At 43.1% G+C, this 17,893-nt stretch overlaps 2 protein-coding genes across 12 annotated transcripts in view; one reads left to right on the top strand and one right to left on the bottom strand.

Moving 5' to 3' along the window:
• The window catches only part of LOC124074150 (calcium-binding mitochondrial carrier protein Aralar2), a 44,818-nt gene extending 28,388 nt beyond the window's left edge, over window positions 1-16,430 (top strand). For both annotated transcript variants that reach the window (XM_046416776.1, XM_046416778.1), the window contains 8 exons: window positions 247-405; window positions 2,319-2,371; window positions 2,772-2,852; window positions 8,336-8,476; window positions 11,256-11,394; window positions 13,944-14,102; window positions 14,489-14,579; window positions 15,591-16,430. In XM_046416776.1, coding sequence (XP_046272732.1) covers window positions 247-405; window positions 2,319-2,371; window positions 2,772-2,852; window positions 8,336-8,476; window positions 11,256-11,394; window positions 13,944-14,102; window positions 14,489-14,579; window positions 15,591-15,789 — 1,022 coding nt within the window. In that variant the 3' untranslated portion in view covers window positions 15,790-16,430. The remainder of the gene's footprint in view (window positions 1-246; window positions 406-2,318; window positions 2,372-2,771; window positions 2,853-8,335; window positions 8,477-11,255; window positions 11,395-13,943; window positions 14,103-14,488; window positions 14,580-15,590) is intronic.
• Window positions 16,431-16,692: 262 nt separating this feature from the next.
• The window catches only part of LOC124074151 (cytoplasmic dynein 1 intermediate chain 1), a 48,699-nt gene continuing 47,498 nt past the window's right edge, over window positions 16,693-17,893 (bottom strand). For all 10 annotated transcript variants that reach the window (XM_046416780.1, XM_046416785.1, XM_046416787.1 and 7 more), the window contains one exon: window positions 16,693-17,508. In XM_046416780.1, the coding sequence (XP_046272736.1) occupies window positions 17,398-17,508 (111 nt within the window). In that variant the 3' untranslated portion in view covers window positions 16,693-17,397. The remainder of the gene's footprint in view (window positions 17,509-17,893) is intronic.

Genomic DNA, 17,893 nt, shown 5'->3' with positions numbered 1-17,893 from the left:
TGTTTCACGTTTTGTGTCATCTGTTGAGGAGGTCTAAGCTCAGAGTGGGGAGCTCTGTGTGCAGACAAAATGGAGGGCAGTTTAACGTTGATCATATGCATGTATTACCTGCATTGTAATGATAGAAAGCCGGTTGAAAAGTGGCAGAGTTTCACTTTAAGTGAATATGTTTATTGAAGTAAACAAACAGTATTCTCATAGCATGTGGCCAGTATTTAAATAAGCTTTTCTTTCAATTCTCTGTAGCTGTGGGTGCCACAGCAGTGTACCCCATTGATCTGGTGAAGACACGCATGCAAAACCAGAGGAGCAGTGGATCACTGGTGGGAGAGCTCATGTATAAGAACAGCTTCGACTGCTTCAAGAAAGTGGTGCGTTACGAGGGCTTCTTTGGCCTTTACCGAGGTCAGTATGCATGAACATGAATTCAAATATGTAATGTAAAGTCTCCATAGTGTTTCATCTGAAAAAAGGTTGCCATCTTATCATCTTTGACTTCTCCATGCAGCATTTATCACATTAGCATTAATAGTGCAGCGGCTCATACATGCTGAAGTGTTTATTATACATTCATAGTAATGCATCATTTCTACTTTCCAGATCTTTTTTTTTCAGCTTGTAGAAAATATTTAATCATGGTGGTTACCAAGATTATGCTAGAGAGCAATATAAGAATGTAGGTTTAATGTACGATGCATGTTGCTAAAAGACGACTTTTAGGAAAAACAAATCATAGGCAGTCAAATCCACAAAATAGGGTTAGGGAAAAAAAAGGAGCTGAGATGAGAGAGAGGAAAGAGGAGGCGAGTAGTTGGGACAATAAAAGAGAAGAGAAGAGAGAGGAGACAAGAGGAGAAGAAAAGTGTAGGGTGGATGGAGGGCGGTGAGTTCACCTCTCTGTTGACCTGTCTCCTTTGAAGTGATTACTGGCTGGCTGGGGACTTTGAGAACCAGGACAATGAACGTCACACACGAGGCCACATACCTTTAGGCCTGTGTCACGATGCAATGATGTTGCGTGTCTGGACTTACACACCCGTACAAACACCTACACAGACACTGAGCAGATGCACAAGTATGTCGGCATGCACACAGGGACGTGCAAGCGACTTCTTGGGCATTCGGGTATGCACATATCAGAACACGAGGTCCCTAATGACTACCTGCCCTATCTTCAGAAACAGAGGTTAGGGTGTCTGTGTCTGTATTGTTGGGGTCAGATTGAAGAAAAAAAAAAGCCCCCTGGAACAGTGGCAGGGGCCCTTTTAATACCCCATGATTTTGATTGACAGCACTGGGCTCCCGAGAGGAAACTTGAATGCTTGAATTTCTGTGGGAAACACAAAAGGACATCAAGAGTGGAATGGCTTCACAGAGACAGACGGGTCTGGCTCCAGATAGATGGCTAGACAGGTATTCTGTCAGCCAAAGTGTAGTTATGTAATATAAGTTGAAAGTGCCTTCAGTGAAAACCGCAGAAATGGCTGCTTAGCCAAGAATGTGGGATCAGCGGTGCGAAATTGGCACAATTAGTAATGTAGTATGATGCCGGTTTCTCTCATAAACAAAGCAGCAGGAGAAGCAGGAGCATCTTTTCAGGGTTTTTTTTTGTTATGATTTTACCAAAATAAATTAGGTGTATTTTCCCATGTCCTTTTGTTTCTGTATGCACACATGTACATTATGTGTTGAAGACAGTATGGCAACGTTTGGAGAAATATTTCAAGAATTTGATTTGATTGATTTTGGTTTGCTTTTTTTATGACGTCCAGTCAGGTCTTTTTGTCAAGTTCCAAAATGAGTGTATGATTACGTGTGTGTGTGTGTGTGGCCTTGCCATAAATAAACTACTGCAGATTATTAACTGTGTTTGTTACTTTGAGGGGTTCTGTGTGCACTTCTAGTCTTGGGTCTGGGTAGGGGGCCAAGTTTCATTGTGCTCTGTTGTGATTATTTTGTTTATTTTTAGCCTGCTCTGGGTTGTAATTGAGGTCTGTGTAAACTTTTGGTTGGTTTGTTTTATACTCTGCCCTTTTTTCCTATTCTGGGAAGCAGTTTCTCTCTCTTCATCCTCTCTTTACCCCTTTCTTCCTCCCTCTCTCTCTCTCTCGTTGCTACTCTGATGTCCCCACACCCCACATCAATAGATTTCATTAGTGTCTGGGGGATCTTGCAGGGTCGGACGCATGCAGCGGGAAGCCACACATCATGTGGACTGTGTGGAAGTGGTGTACATACTGTATTTGCATGTATGTGTGTGTGAGTAGGGGTACCACAGCAGTGTTTTTTCTAATCATCTCGTCATTTTCTAATGATAGGTCTTGTACCACAGCTACTGGGTGTGGCGCCTGAGAAAGCCATAAAGCTCACAGTAAGTCACTGCATTAGAAGGCGCACAGACAAATGCATCCATGAGCTTCTTCCATTGACCTATGTACATTCACACATGCACATAACCTGCTTAACCTTCCTGTATTCATGCATCTGTTAGCTGCCAACTGGGCATCGTAAAAAAACATTTACAGCTCTTGATTTTTGTGGTACAAATGGTAACGTTACTGTTGTCTTTACAGCATATGTCAGTATAAACTGATTAATGCTTTAAGCTACAGATGTAAAGCTAAATTGTCACTAGTAAAACACTAGTTGTTCTATTAATATCCTACATTTTTGTGTCCTGCGTAAAATTTTTTGACATTTCATGTTCCACCATACAAGCTTTGAAAATCCTTGGTCTTTGTCTGATGCCACAACATACGTGCGTTTTCCAGGTGAATGACTTTGTGCGAGGGAAGACCAGACAGAAAGATGGCACAGTCCCGCTGGCAGCTGAGATCCTGGCCGGTGGATGTGTGAGTCTCAAGTCGGCTGTTTCATTTTTGTAGGGTTCCCCCCATGATAACAAACAACATTGTGTCTGACAAATTTACACCAATATTGCCCACAGCTGTAGTGAGATTTATTTAAGCCTAGTTAGTATATTATTGTTGAATATTTTCAGTTTCGTACAAAATCAGTATTATTTTCGTTAGCTTATATGCGCATGAATAGACATGGGAAATGCGTAATGATGATGATGACAAGAAAATGCCTCCACCAGGGAGGCAGGCTCCTTTCAATGCAAAACCAACAGTTCAGCTAATGAATGAGTCCTTCTCTCAACAATTAAGCTAAACTTCAGGGTCTCAGGAAGAAAAAAAAAACCCTAGTTTGAGACTCAATACAACAGTTGGCCGGTGAAAATAAAGCTCCAGGGAATGGCCGGGTCATTTGATGGAGGGTCCACGCAGAGAGTGGAGAGGATGGGGTTGGAGAATAATCAGATTCTGTAGAACAGGTGAACTATAAATTACAGACTTTTTGGCCCGTTGCCAGGAGTGGGCAAGTTACCTGACTATCACTCTTGTGATGGATTGGGTCTCTTCCACTGGAGAATAACGTTAGATGTGCCCCTTTTCTTAATTCATTAATATTCAGCGGGCTGGATGGGAAGCTTTGGTGTAATCAATTGATCACTGACATGTATGTGTAATTATGATGTCTGGTTCTATATGTGATTTCTGAATGACTAAAACAACAGTGCTGAGTTTTCTTACTCAGGTGAGTGTGTAATCATACCTTAGAGTCACACCTCTTCACCAAGCCAAAGGTTCCTCTCAGTTCTTCTCTCCCATGAGTCAGTGTGAATATGACTAGAGATATTCAGCCTGTTTGCAAGCGCTTTGGTCAAATACAGTCAATGTATCACATTTCAGTTTTCCATAAAAAGCCAAATATGGAGCAACTCTCTCTCTCTCTCTCTCTCTCTCTCTCTCTCTCTCTCTCTCTCTCTTCGTCTTCATCATCCTGGCTCTTCAAATTGCACTGTACTAAAATACAGTACACAGTGTATACAGCACTAAGGCAGCATACATCTCTTAACTATGTTTACCTGTTTTTTGAGTGCTGCCCTTCTGACAGTTGAGCAGACAGACAGACACGGACCTGTTCGGAGGCCAGAAGTCGTTGTTTGTTGACGGAACGTGTAAACATCACACATCAGAGAGCAAATGCGCAATACTGTACGTGCTCGCAGGAGTGTGTGCATTCATGACAAATGGAAGAGCATACAGGTGCACACACACACACACACACACACACACACACACACACTTACAAGGAGGAGACAAAGATTGACAGCGGCTGCTACCTGAAACCCTACCACCAGTGTGTTACCTGCCCCCCTCCCATCATAGGTTTTGATCACTGAGCTGGCACAGTCTACCCCAACGCATGTATGCGTGCACACACACACACACACACACACACACACACACTGTGAGTCCACCAAGGCCAGCAGCTATAGCCTGAGCAAATGAAAGAAGGCCTTTCACTCAACCCTTTTTTGATGCTGATCACTAAAGTAAAGTATTTCAGGATACACAAGTCATTATGGTTTTAGCTCCACTCAGGCACATTCAATTGACCTTATTAATTCTAGGAATATGTTTTAAAATGTTTCAGCACGGTACATTTGCAGCAATGTAAATTTAGCGTGCCGCTTTGGATTGCGATTTTGCCACAAATGGAAAGAAAGGTTCAACTACAGGAACGTAAATGTACTGAAGGATCGTTCGTCACTGGACTGGGTGTGAAAAGTAGCGGTTGTCCTTTTTTTATACAACTCGTACAGACTGAGAAGTGGAACCATAACAAATGCATAGGGAGAAGAGAGGATAAATGTAGAGGAGCGAGGATGGATGGATTTTTTCCCCTTTTCCTACATGAGCCGTCATGACAGCTCCTTTCATCCTGGCTGAGGCCCCGGTGTTAGTGCTGGCACTGCACTCTGCCTGCCACTTTATCTCACACGCACACACACACACGCCCACATGCACACATACAGTCTCTCTCTCTCTCTCTCTCTCTCACACACACACCCACACACACACACACACACACACACACACACACACACACACACACACTAAAAGTCAAACCTTGCTGAACCCTGTTTTCGTGAGGCTCCAGCCGCAGCACATGAAATCTGTTTATATCATTTGGTAGCTGTGAAAGTGCTGGTTTAGACCACAGTGTCACCCTCAGCTCCACAATATTTTAAAGAAAAAGACAGAAAGAGAGAAAGATGGAAAGAACAGGAGAAACGTGTTTCATATTCTCTGTCTGTGTCCTAAACTTATCTACAGCCACTTCTTCTATCTCCTCTAATGAGTTCTTTTGCCTCATCTTTTTCTCCGCTCCTCTCGCCTTCTTAGCTACACTTTCTTCACCTCCCCCTCTGTCTCCCTCCCCCCTCTTTTCCTCTCTAAACCCTGTGGCTCAACACTATTAAGCTCCAGCGCGGGTTGCCAGTTTCTAATGATTATTTGGTAAGAATGGCATGCTCCGTTGACTGAGCTGGCTCGATGCTTATCTGGCAGTTCCTGGCCTTCATTTTAGGACTTAAGTTACACAAAATACTTACTGGGTCATTGCTGAGAGGAGGGGTGGGGTAAGACCGGAGAGTCAAAATACAAAATACAATAATACTTTGTTTGTGTTCGCTGTGAATGTATCACAGTTTGCATGGCTGGTTTAAGTCTTTGTAATGGGTTTGCAGTTCAGATCTGATGTGAATTATGAAAATATTATCAGAGAATCTAACACACACAGAGACCTGCACATGTAGCAGAAAGGGTGTTGAGCACAAATTAAAGTGTGATTGTTATTTATGAATAGTAGCTAATGTTTTCAGTGGGTGCTAATCTGCTATATGGCCATAAGTGTGTGGTAGGTGTGTGTGTGTGTTTGTGTTGCAGTTCCTCAAACTTTACTAAGCTCTTTCTGCAGCCAGGAGCTGCGATGTGTGCATAAGGTGCTGACGTCCCAGGTTTCTAAGGATCACCTTGCCTTGTAATTACCTGGGAATCATGAGAGAGCCGCCAACGCTGTCACTCCATAATCACAACCCTCAACCTCTCCACCTCATCCTCGATTTTCCCTCACTTCTCTTGTTTTGACTACTCCTCTCTCGGTTTCTGCCTCACCATCTTTCTCTCTCTCATTAGCGCATACAGTTTATTTGTCCGATTCTCTCTTTTCTGTCCCCCTCCTCCTCCTGATCTGTCCGGGATGTACAAAGTTTTTGAGTTATTCTCCACAGTTAAGTGGGAATGTGGGATGACGGATCACACAGAAAGCTCTGCATTGTCACTCCTTTTATCTCGTGTTGTCAGGTCTAATTGTCAGCTCGTCTCTCTGAACAATGATGTTGTTTACTCTCCTTGAGTAAACAACATCTCCATCTCCTCCATCTCCAGTCTCATTAGTATCCAGTTGAAGCAGCCAACACTGCTAGGGGCCGGAGCCAATAGCCTCTTAACGCTTGCGCTATTAGCCAACATGTAATCAGCTAGGTTATTTCCATAAAACAAGTCATAAAGAGTTACTGTGAGATGTCGCAGCTTTAGAGCGGCAGCCCTCCTGCTATTCACTGCCTCTCGTGGGGTCTGCATGGGAAGCTGTAGTCCACTATATGTGGCTGCTCACACCTTCAATGAGACTATTATGATCTCTCCCTCTTTCCTCTCTTCTGTTGGGCAATATATGGTAACACTTAAAATTGAGGGACATTTAGCCCAAAAAATGCCCATTTGCAGATTGTAGCTTGGTGCTTTCCTGTAAGGCAAGAGACGACAAGTACAATCCGTCATTCATAACGAAGCAAAAGAAGGAGTGGGAGACAAGGAGAGAAACGACAACAAACAGACCAGGCCTTTTTAAGACACAAACGGTGCCATGGCAACCGATTGCTATCTAATTGCGATGTGCCGCCCTTTTGCGTGTAGCTACAGTTACCACTGGCAACCGTAGCAAGAGCGAGACAATATCAGAGAAGATGAGAGAGATCGTTTGAGAGGAGGTCAGAGCAAGAGAGAGACACACACAGAGAGAGAGACAATGCTGGAAAAGAGAGTGAGAAACAATTAAAGGAAAAAGGAGGACATAGAAGTCAACCCACTCTCCAAATAAAGAAACGGTATAAACATTTCTCAGTACAGAGAAGCATTTTGGAAATGCCGTCATGTTCCCTGACTAGACACAGTTAACCATTTGTCTTGCCACAACCCAGCAGACCAGTCTGAACTTGCTGCAGTGTTGTTGCCCTCCCTTTACAAGTACAGGTTTGGAGAATTGTGTGAAGTGAGAGGTTAGAGAGTAAAAAGAGAAGTCAGAGTCCCCGCAGGGTCTGTGTGATGAAGACAAACAGCTGACAGACTCGACTGCATCAGCTGGATTTCCCGGTACTCTCCTGTACTCTCCTCCTCTCCATGTTTGTTTTGCAGCTGGTTGCTGAGGCGGCACTATTGTGAAGTTGCATCACTTGCTGCTTTCAATCTTGATTGTATTATAATGGGTTCAGTATGTAAGAAATTATGATGGTTTAAAATTAGCACATAGTCTTCTGTATAACTCAGAACGAGTAAAGCCAATACATTGAAGCTGAGGTTTGTAAAATATCCGACTGAGTTTGAAAGTATCCAACAAAAAAAAAAAATCTTACCCCGTCCTTTGAGGACTTCATCCAAAGCCTCTTCCTCGAAACACATGAATGTGCCCTGCCTGACTATAACTGACAGCTGGGAGATATGTTTTCAACATTCATCAAGTCCTCTGAGCTTTTTTACTCTAATATATATTTAAGTAAACAACTCTGTTAAATGACACAGTCTTATGAATATAAGCACAATAGCCATTTTGAACTTAATTCAGGCTGAAAAGGCTAACTGTCCCAATGGTTACTGTTCACTGCTGTGCTTAATGCTAACTGGTTTTGCTGCTGAACAACAGTCATTTTATGGTTTAAAGGGTTACTGCTCACTCCTGTGGGTGTGTGTGTCCAAGTGACCAAGTTGGTTGTTAAAAGTCTGTTGTTGATGCAGCATCAAAACTCGCTCTGCAGCTCAGAGCTGCTTGAGCTTAGCTTTAGGGTGGCTATTTCATAGACTTTCACCAGTTGTGAAAACTCAGCGTGCTGTTGTCATGGCTGACTGTGTTGAACTGCCTCATGTCTCATTCATGTGTAAGACAACACCTAACAATGTCATATGAATTAAATGACGGGATGGGCTTTTCACAGGTCTGTGACAGCCACTGACCCCAGATTTGCTTTTGTGAGAACATTTCACTGATTGATTGATTGACTTTTAACAAGTATAACAAGAATATGTTTGTAAAATACATTACCAACCCTACCTTTTAGACCAGTTTTCATGTTTAACTTACATACCCAGTACATTTCTCTCTTCTTAAAGTTCATTCTGTGGATTTCTTTTTTGTCTTTCTGCTCATCCAGGCTGGTGGCTCCCAGGTGATCTTCACCAACCCTCTGGAGATCGTAAAGATCCGTCTGCAGGTGGCAGGAGAGATCACCACAGGGCCAAGGGTCAGCGCCCTCTCCGTCATCAGAGACTTAGGTTTCTTTGGACTTTACAAGGTGAGTAACATTGCTGGGGTCAGAGGGGTGAAAAAAAAACACCCACAGTAAAGCAAAGGTTCTTTTTTTGTGTATCACCCAAGATAATAATACAAGCTCGTATGGCAAAAGGACAATGTGATTACAGTGTAAGCAAGGTCCATAATTAGTCATGGAGAACTGTAACAATGGAGATGTGGGGTCCATGTCTTCATAAACTCTTTGCATAAGTGAAGCAGGCAAGTATTCAAGAGTAAAAACACTCGATTATCTGATGCCTGTTTGCGTAAGTGAGAAGTTTGTCATTTATGACAGAAAGACATGACAGAAAGATCCAAATCCGTATTTTATTTAACGCTGAAACCAAGTCAGATTTGTCGCAGCTAAATTAATCGCTGCCAGGCGTCCAGTATTTATTCTATTGTATTTTCATCAGCCTCAAAATTTCACAAGTCCTTTATTTTTCATTACTATTATGACTAAATCTTATGTGATTTTTCAATTAACTCTTGTACAACTCTCCATATTACCTCACCCCACATCAGTTATCATTTAAATCAACAGTTCCATGTGGTCCTCTGTTCAAGAACAAGAAAAGGCACATTTATTCTAAAAGCTGTATTTAACCTTAATTGCCATAATTGGTATTTTTCGGTGGCACGGGGCTAAAAATTACAGTGCACCGTTTGAACATATTAGAGTTGTATGATATTATGCACCCAACACAGTGTAAAGCAAGCGTGAAAGATTATAGTGTCAAAAGAGGCAAATATTAAATATTGTCGCGTTGGTGTTTTAAAGAATATTTTCTGTATTCTTGTCATCGTTATTCTTCTAAATATTATGACTTCTATGATATCAGTGTGTTTGTAACAGTGAGGCTCACAGACGCATAGATGCCACCAGATGCTACCACAATAGGAATCAGTGACACTTAGCTGCAGCTACCGCTAACGTTAGCAACTTAACTGGCTGGATGAGAACATTAGCCCTCAGGGTGAAACGGAGCATGTCTAATTAAATTACAGAAATAAGTCCTAATGGAGCTTGGCAGGGGAGATTCTGTGTCAACTGTAAACACAATCAACTGTGAAAATGTCAATCTCATACCTGTGGTTGTATTAATTTGCAAGTAAGATGACAGCTCTTGTTCCAAGTAGTGAACTATTGTTCATTGAAGATCTAGCCTTCGTAATGTTGGACTTAACTTTTGATAGTATTATTTACTACACTTAACCCTGTTATGTCACATGTTTCTCAGGCTCGCCTGTGCTTTCATCTTCTCTGTGTGGGCAGAGACGACGTCCATGTGAACCTTTTGGTTCTGTTAGCGAGGCTGTAACGCAACGTGAAGCCTCTTCTTGTCTCCATCTACCTGCCCTGATTTATGATTTTAGTGGAGTGTGTCTAGTGTGTATGGATACTGTCTTCATTCAGCTCTCGGTGAGAATGCTGCTCAGTGCTTTGTTCCCTCATATGAGTACACGTAAACGTGTACGCTCATGCACATGCTTCATTGTGTTCGTGTCCCGGTCCATGCACAGAGTGGAGACAAAGTGCAGTGAGCAGTCGTGGTGTTGGCGGTGGTGAGGAGGTGGGGAGGAGACGAGCTCCAGCCTGCAAACCCCAGACGGGCTGGCTCCGGAGGGGCTGCACCCAGGCACAGAGCTGCCTTTGTCAGGGTAATTATCCTGACGTTCACCCTCTGCTGGTGGAGCTGCCGGCTGGTGGGATGGCCAGCGCACTAGCGCCACCATTCATCAGTGGGGGAAAATTGTCAGTGTAGAAATAAGGACATAGGTGACGTGTTTGTTTAGGTTTCATGTTTGTGAACTTATTGTTTTGAAGTTGTTTCATGCATGCAGGAGCACATTGGAGGCATTTTGGATTTTCCTGCTCAGCTAAGGTGTTTAATTGCATTTAATCTTATTGTTAAAAGTTTTCTACACACACACACAATCTCTCTCTGTCAGCTGCTGCTCAGCAAGCGCATTGCCCAACCCAACACCATTACCCTGATATTAAGGCTCCTTGTCCCAGTCCCTGTGATGCTGCTTGTCTGTCCTGCCTTGATAGAATCTCCCAGCTTTCAGCGGCCGCTTGGGCCCCAGCCAACCAGCAGGATGGACAGGCAGACAAGAAGTGCCAGAGGAAAGAGAGAGAAAGAGATAGCCCAGGTATCTGCCAATCCTGTGTGTGTGTGTGTGTGTGTGTGTGTGTGTGTGTGTGTGTGTGTGTGTGTGTGTGAGAACCAAAGGATTATCCCATAGGAGTTAAATGAAGCCTGTCCAAAACAGGGAGACCCGGCCCAGCTCTTTAAACAGCTTCTGCTGACTGTAGTTTCTGCATCAACAAGGTGGCAGCGGGCCAACAGGCTTGAAATACAGCAGGAAACTCAATAGGGTTGATGATATATTGTTGTTTACAGTGGCAGACAAGGACTCATTTTCGTCAGGCAGTCTGTCTTTCTCTGCTTTTCCCGCTCTTTCTTTCTGTCAGCTTTGCTTTTGGAGGTGCATCCCTCACTTGCTGCTGAGGGACGGAGATCATCTGCTTATGGAGAGATTTGATTTGTCTGACATGTTGCTGTTGATGTTTCATTAGTAGTCTTTGGAAGTTTTTTGGGGGGTAACATTATTTGATGTTTGAATATCTGGTTAATGAACAGAGAGCTGATGTTGCATCGCCCCATCACTCTTTCTCTGCTCTCCTATCTCTTTACTTGTCTTCGTTTTTTCTTTCTGGGAGTTTAACACTTGACCTAAAGCATCTCTATTTCCCTCCAATGGTATTTCTTTAGGGTGCCAAGGCCTGTTTCCTGCGGGACATCCCCTTCTCAGCCATCTACTTCCCCTGCTATGCCCATATCAAAGCTTACCTCACGGAGGAGGACGGACGGATAGGGCCAGTCAAGATGCTGTGTGCTGGAGCAGTGGCAGGTAAAATATATCTTTACATTTCAGCAGAAAACAAGTGAGAACAGTATCAAGATTAGAGACAAAAGTTTTTCTTTTCATTTTCTAACTGTTCACAAGAATAAGAAGAAATGAAAGCAGGAACAGTGTGATTTGCCTTCACAACACAGGCTATAATCCTCTTTGGGTTTGTGAGCATCCTCTTTCACATACAAGCAGTCCTGTGATCCAGTAATATAAAAATATTCCTTAAAGCAGCTTTAAAATAACATTTAATTGTGAGATTTTACACTGAGCATCAAACAGAAAAAGTCACTCAAATCTCAAACTTTGTAATGAGGTCTGTCACAACACAACACACCTTATATTGGTTGTCATCACTGTTAGCATGAGTGGCCCCTCCTAATGCCAGGTGCAATTGTTTGATGCATGGTTTCTCAGCCTTTTAGAGCGTGTCCACAACAGTGATTTGTCTTGTAAAATATTTGACCTTTCATAGTAAGCCAAAAAGCCAAAAAGCTTCAGTCCCTTTAGCAATTTGCAGAGCACTGAAGTTGAAGAAATGAAATCCTTGGTCAGGTCCAGTTTTGAACAAAGTGTGACAGCAGGTCTGACTGTGCTCTCGCCTCAGACCGACGCAGGCCCGCAGTAACAGTAGCAGAGCTCAGAGTTTGGAAGCCAGGCAGCCTCCGACCGCAGGCTCCATGGCGGTAGCTGCTAATTAGAGTGCTGCTCAGTGATTGGGGACTGGGGTTTTGGAGCTCTGCAGCAGGGAAGCGCCTCAGATGCCTGCCAACCAGGCCAGCAAGGAGGCTTTCCAGTCCTAATAATATTGTACACGCACATACACACATGAAGGAAAACATGCCTTTGCATACTTTATGCATGTTCGTCCCACAAGAATGCATACAGTCCTGTCTGTAGGTTAGTCATAATAGCAGTAAGGCAAAGGGGACGAACATTAACTGATGACTTAACAACTTAATCCTCTGAATGAAAATGTGATCTATGTGAAGCAGAGTTTTTAATATTGGATTCATCTCTAAAGAAAACAGTAATAACAGACCAGCATTCCCCTGCCAAGTTTGAAGGCTTTAGAACATTTGAATAAAAGTCTGAATATTTGTTTTGAGTCCTCAGAGATGGGTCGGCGGCACTCTCTTTTTGACGCAATAGTGCAGCACAACACGGAAAAATCATAAAACCTGCCCAGCTCCTCCATTTTTGCTATGGTTTCTCACCACAAGACTGGCAGCCACGGCCCACAGACTCCGAGCCTCATGATTTCTGGATTTGTTTCGTTGCTTCGACACATTTATCATCCTTCTTTCACATATATTTATCAGCGGTTATAGCTTTCTGGCAATTAGTGTTTTACAGTCAGAGCAGGAAATTGAATTACACGCTCATTTTGCACAGCATTATTTAGCTAGGCATTACTCCGGTCTGTAAAGAACACGGTGCTGCCCATCTCTCGCTGGCGTTAGCTCTTTATGTGAGAAAGGGTTATGGAGGGAGTTTTTTCAGCTTTTTCGCTGTGGAATGGAACGCATGTTGTTCAGTCAGACTGCTCATCAGTGTCCACACAACTACTGGCCATATAACCATGAATATTAATCTCCAGGCAATGAGTTCTAATATTTTTGGTGGACCTCTTAAATTTACTTTGGCACCATAGTCATGACAAAGATTTCTCTCCCTGACAGTGTAAGCTAATATTTTTGGTGTTATGTATACAAAGCTGACATAAAGTCGAGTCTTTGTTGCAGCAGTATTGTTGGACTTTTGTCTCCATTAACTATTATCCAACACATTTCCTCAAAAACTCTCAGCAGCAACTCTCAGCAGCCTCGTCGTATTCCTCCTCTCCTCTCCTCTCCTCAGTTCAGTGCAGGTGGTCAGTCTCCACCGGGTGCCAGTCTGCTACCTAAAGCTGAGTTGATTAGGCTTGCTGAATAGCTCGTTTGGCCGTTACAAAAACCAAGAAGTCAGAGTAAATCGTCAAGAGGGCAGTTGATGGTAATGACCGAGCCATCAATGATTGAGTCCATTCATGGCTGAAGTGGCTGGAGAGGGGGCTTTGCAGTCACTCCCTCCGGTAACAGCCAGTCACACGGGGCACAGTGTGCATTGCTCTCATTACTGTCCATTGTCTGGCCCCTTTCAAACGGCTGTAAGGAAAGTGGAAGAGAGAGGAAAGGAAGAAAAAAGGTAGAGATTAAATAATGGCCACGCTGGTGGTATGGATTGGTTGATGGTGAAGTGATAGGAACTGGTCTGTACTTGTGTATAGTGTATGTACGCAGCAGACTTGCTGCAAGATGGTCGAGATCCAAGATGACGTGTTTTAAAAGAGCGAACAAAGAAAGCTAAAACCACTCTATCAGATGCAGTTATGATGATATGCAAGACTTTGCTCCTTGATGGCTGCTTTCTACAAATCATCTCATTTGTTTGGCTCTGGTTTTTAAATTTTGTGCTTATTTAGAATCAAACACGTCCGACTGTTAAGAAAGAAAAAAAAAAAAACAACACATCACATGACTTCACAGCTCTTGTATTCTCCTTCCCAGGCATGCCAGCAGCCTCTCTGGTGACCCCAGCTGACGTGATCAAGACCAGGCTACAGGTGGCGGCACGTGCCGGTCAGACCACCTACAGCGGCCTGGTGGACTGTTTCTGGAAGATTCTCAGAGAAGAGGGTCCCCGTGCCTTCTGGAAAGGAGCTGCAGGTAATGTTCAAGACAACATCTGATCTTTTCGCCTCTCAGGCTACCACACAGACTTACATGCCTTGTTGGTGGAGAATGTTGGGCCACGTGCAGAGAGAAAAACAGCAGAAACTGAGAAGAGCTGTAAAAAGAACTTCTCTCCCCTCTGCATGCTTTTTCTTTTAGAGGAAAAAAAGGTTGCATTTATATTTTAATTTAAATGATAAGCAGTTCAGTCATTATTCATTTGATGAGTTGATATATACAGTATGAACAGAAATAACATTTCTGTTGCTGTTGGGGAAACTCAGACTTCTCTAATGTTGATAAATGTTGACGATACACCTTGTGTAGATCACTATTGACAGTCCAAGTAAATGTTATAAAACACATATCCCTTCCTGCAGCTCGTGTCTTCAGATCCTCACCACAGTTTGGAGTGACGCTGGTGACCTATGAACTCCTGCAGCGCTGGTTCTACATCGACTTTGGAGGACAGTAAGTCTCATTCCTTCTTTATAGCCTTCTTCCAAGCTTGCCTGGCTGTTTTACTTTATTGTTACTGATACAAAACTCTTAAGCCTCCCAGTGATAACAAGTGATACATTCTAAAATACACGTATTTTTTCTTGCCTTTGCTGAAAATATCTCATCCTGTTATCAATGACCATCTCCTTTCAGAACAACATGGTTAATTTCAACAGACAGTAGCTGTTCTTGAGGTCCTCCCTCCTCTGCCAGAGAGAAAGAAATGCCACAAGACCAAAAATAATTTCTGCACTCATTAGCAGACAAACTGAAGCCTTCACTCAAAGCTCTGGATGTGACCGTTTCCTCAAACTGGAGAACAGTGCACAGTGATCAGGGCAGGCAGCATCCATTCGACTCATACATGATTTTTCCCCACTTCTCGGACTGAAACAAGCTCATTTTCCTCCTCAAAATAGGTCCCTCTCAGGAATAATTCCCTCCTTTTTCTAAAGAAAAAAAAAAAGAAGGTCCGGTGGGGAAGAGAGGTGGTGAATGACAGAGGAAAATGCTTCTTTTACTGGACAGCTGTGTTGCACATGCATGTATTTGCCTCGACTGACTTAACACACAGCTCCTTCTCTGCCAAAGACACTGAAACAAAATCAGCTGCAGATCCCGTGAAGACATGTTGCGGTTTCGAGCGAGCTGATGTGTGCTCACTTTCTGTCCATGCCTGCAGTGAATCATAAAGCTCGACACGAAATCGACGAGGGATTTGATTTAGTTCTGCTCTAAGGGAGAAATGTTCCGCTTTAGACTTCCTATTCAGATTTTTATTTCTATGTCGACTATGCTAATATTAGTGATGATAATAGTAAAACTCCTGTCCTTGCATGCTCCTTTTCTCCCATATTTGTCTGAAATAACGTCTTGCGTTGTGTCCTCACCTTTCTCTCCCTTCGCTCTCTCTCTCTCTATTCAACTCGCTGCTCCTTTGGCTCTCCCCCCCGTCTCTCTTTCCTTCTCTCCACACCGCAGAAAGCCAGCTGGCTCTGAGCCCACCCCCAAGTCTCGGATCAGCCTGCCGGCGCCCAACCCCGACCACATCGGAGGCTTCAGGTTGGCCGTGGCCACGTTCGCTGGCATCGAGAGCAAGTTTGGACTCCATCTCCCACGCTACACGGTGGCGACAGCAGCAGCACAGGCAGCAGCCCCCTCCAATACAAGCACCCCCTGAACCTCCATGGGTTGGGGGGGGGTAAGTGAAAGAGAGGGCTTGAGTCTTTTCTTCTAAGTCATTGTTTGTAGTATTTAAAGTTATTTATTTCTAGTTTTTCTCCTGGTTATTATATGTATAGTAGTTTATATGCAACCATATGGATTAGTGAGCCGATTGGCTCGAGTACTCAAAGAAAATTCTTTGTAGGACTCGTGCAGTATTTATTCCATCTTTGATTGACATTGTATAGGGTTGAATTATAATGTGTTTTTTTTTTCATACAGTTCAGCTGGTACAGCATGTGCAGAAGCACAAAGGTTGGCAAAAGTTTAAACACAATTGCTTGCCTTTGTTTTTTTTGGAAATATCCAAAACTACATACAGTTGCAGCTACTTCCAGTGTCTTCCTTTTGTTGCTTTATAATCCAAAGCACATTTCTCATACAGTCGTACAAACAAAAAAACATCACAAATGTGTATATATGAGAAATCCAGAGACATATTTTCATATCTATATGGCTATTTTGATCCTCATTTGCTCTTTCAATATTGTGCAGATTTGATCGAATGTATCCCCAAGAATTTTACCAAAAAAGTACTTGAATGTAAAGACACAGTGAAACGTTCTGATTGTGCATAAAGTTTACTGTTTTAAGATGTTTGGTTTCAGGTCTAAATGTAAGCAGATGTGTAAATATCTGAGAGACAGCTGACATGACTATACTTAAGTTGTGTGTCACGGCCGAAAACTGAACAGAGAATATAGGAGTTACATATGGTGTGTTATAATTGTGCCTTACTGTACGTATGGCAGCAACACGTGTACTGAGAGTAAAGACAAACTTATATTAGTAATCTGAATGTATGCCGGAGTTTTCATTCCCAGCTGAACTCTGCAAAAAACGGGAAAAAAACGTGACAACAGTCCATCAGCTACGCTTTAATAGTAAACATAGCAGGTTTAACAGTGAGCACTCTGCATTACAGTATACCTCTTGATAATTGTTCCAGCTCATTAAAGAATATACAGTTTTGTTGCTCTCGTTCAGAAAAGAGAGACAAAGTGCCAGTTCCACACTTCATTTATCTGACACCCTGAAACACTGACAAAAAGCAGCCACAAAGCCCCACGTGGGAAAACATCACCATAATAACTCCAATGTTAATGCATCTGGAATATTTCAGGAATGTGTCGCATGCAGGCGAAAAGAAACACAACATAAAGTGAACATGACAGCTTGTAAACAATACATGACTAGTCTATGGACCCTGCTTTATTTTTACCGTAGTGCAAAGCGTCGTCACAGTACACATATCTTCATAAGGCTATAAGATTGCCACTTGGTATATGCTGTAGGCTCACGAGTCGCAAGCAACACATCACCTTGAATCGTTGAACAAATAAATAAGGAAGGACAAACCAGCAGGGGTTAACAGTTTACCTATTAACAGTTTGCATTCATAGGAGAGTGAATGCAAGTACAATAAAAGCGTCGCCTTGTTTGGACTGGACAAGAACTGTACATAAAGGTGAGGAGACAAATAAAACTGCACATGCTACAGTGACACCAAATAAAATAGCACGCCAGGTTTCGGATTCCCTCCACTTTGGTTTGGAGTCCTGCTCTATGAAGCCAGCTCCATAGGCCCCTCCTCCTCGCCATCCGCCCGGTTAGCTCGGATCTCCATCAGTGTACGAGCGAAGCGCCCCCAGTCATCAGTGTGAGCCACCGACAGCTGTAGGAAACATCAAAGGTACACAGGCACATGGCATTAAGATTTGGGCGGACACATCTGCATGGTATGTGGGCACCACATCTGGATGTTTGCTTGGTAACAGAGCTGCAGGTTTTAGATTTCCGCTACTGTCATGGCTTCTTATGATACGAAAGAATCATCACTGAGGATGTACAGGAGCTCCAGCAAAAATGCAGGGTCGTCCCATTAAAAAGCTGTACCTGGCTCAACTCTTTCTGAAATGCAATGTGATGTCATCCAGCCAGGTGCTGGATACAAGCACACATTCCAGCACACGTCTGCTGTTTACTTCAAGATCGTCACAGCAAAGATAAAATAGTTGCAGCTGTAATAACTTTCCAGAGCTGTAAAATCCTGTCTGGTG

The sequence above is a fragment of the Scatophagus argus genome, chromosome 17, assembly GCF_020382885.2.
Source record: "Scatophagus argus isolate fScaArg1 chromosome 17, fScaArg1.pri, whole genome shotgun sequence".
Classification (NCBI taxonomy): Eukaryota; Metazoa; Chordata; class Actinopteri; family Scatophagidae; genus Scatophagus; species Scatophagus argus.
The sequence above is the reverse complement of the archived record's forward strand: the minus strand, read 5'-3'. Positions and strand labels throughout refer to the sequence as shown.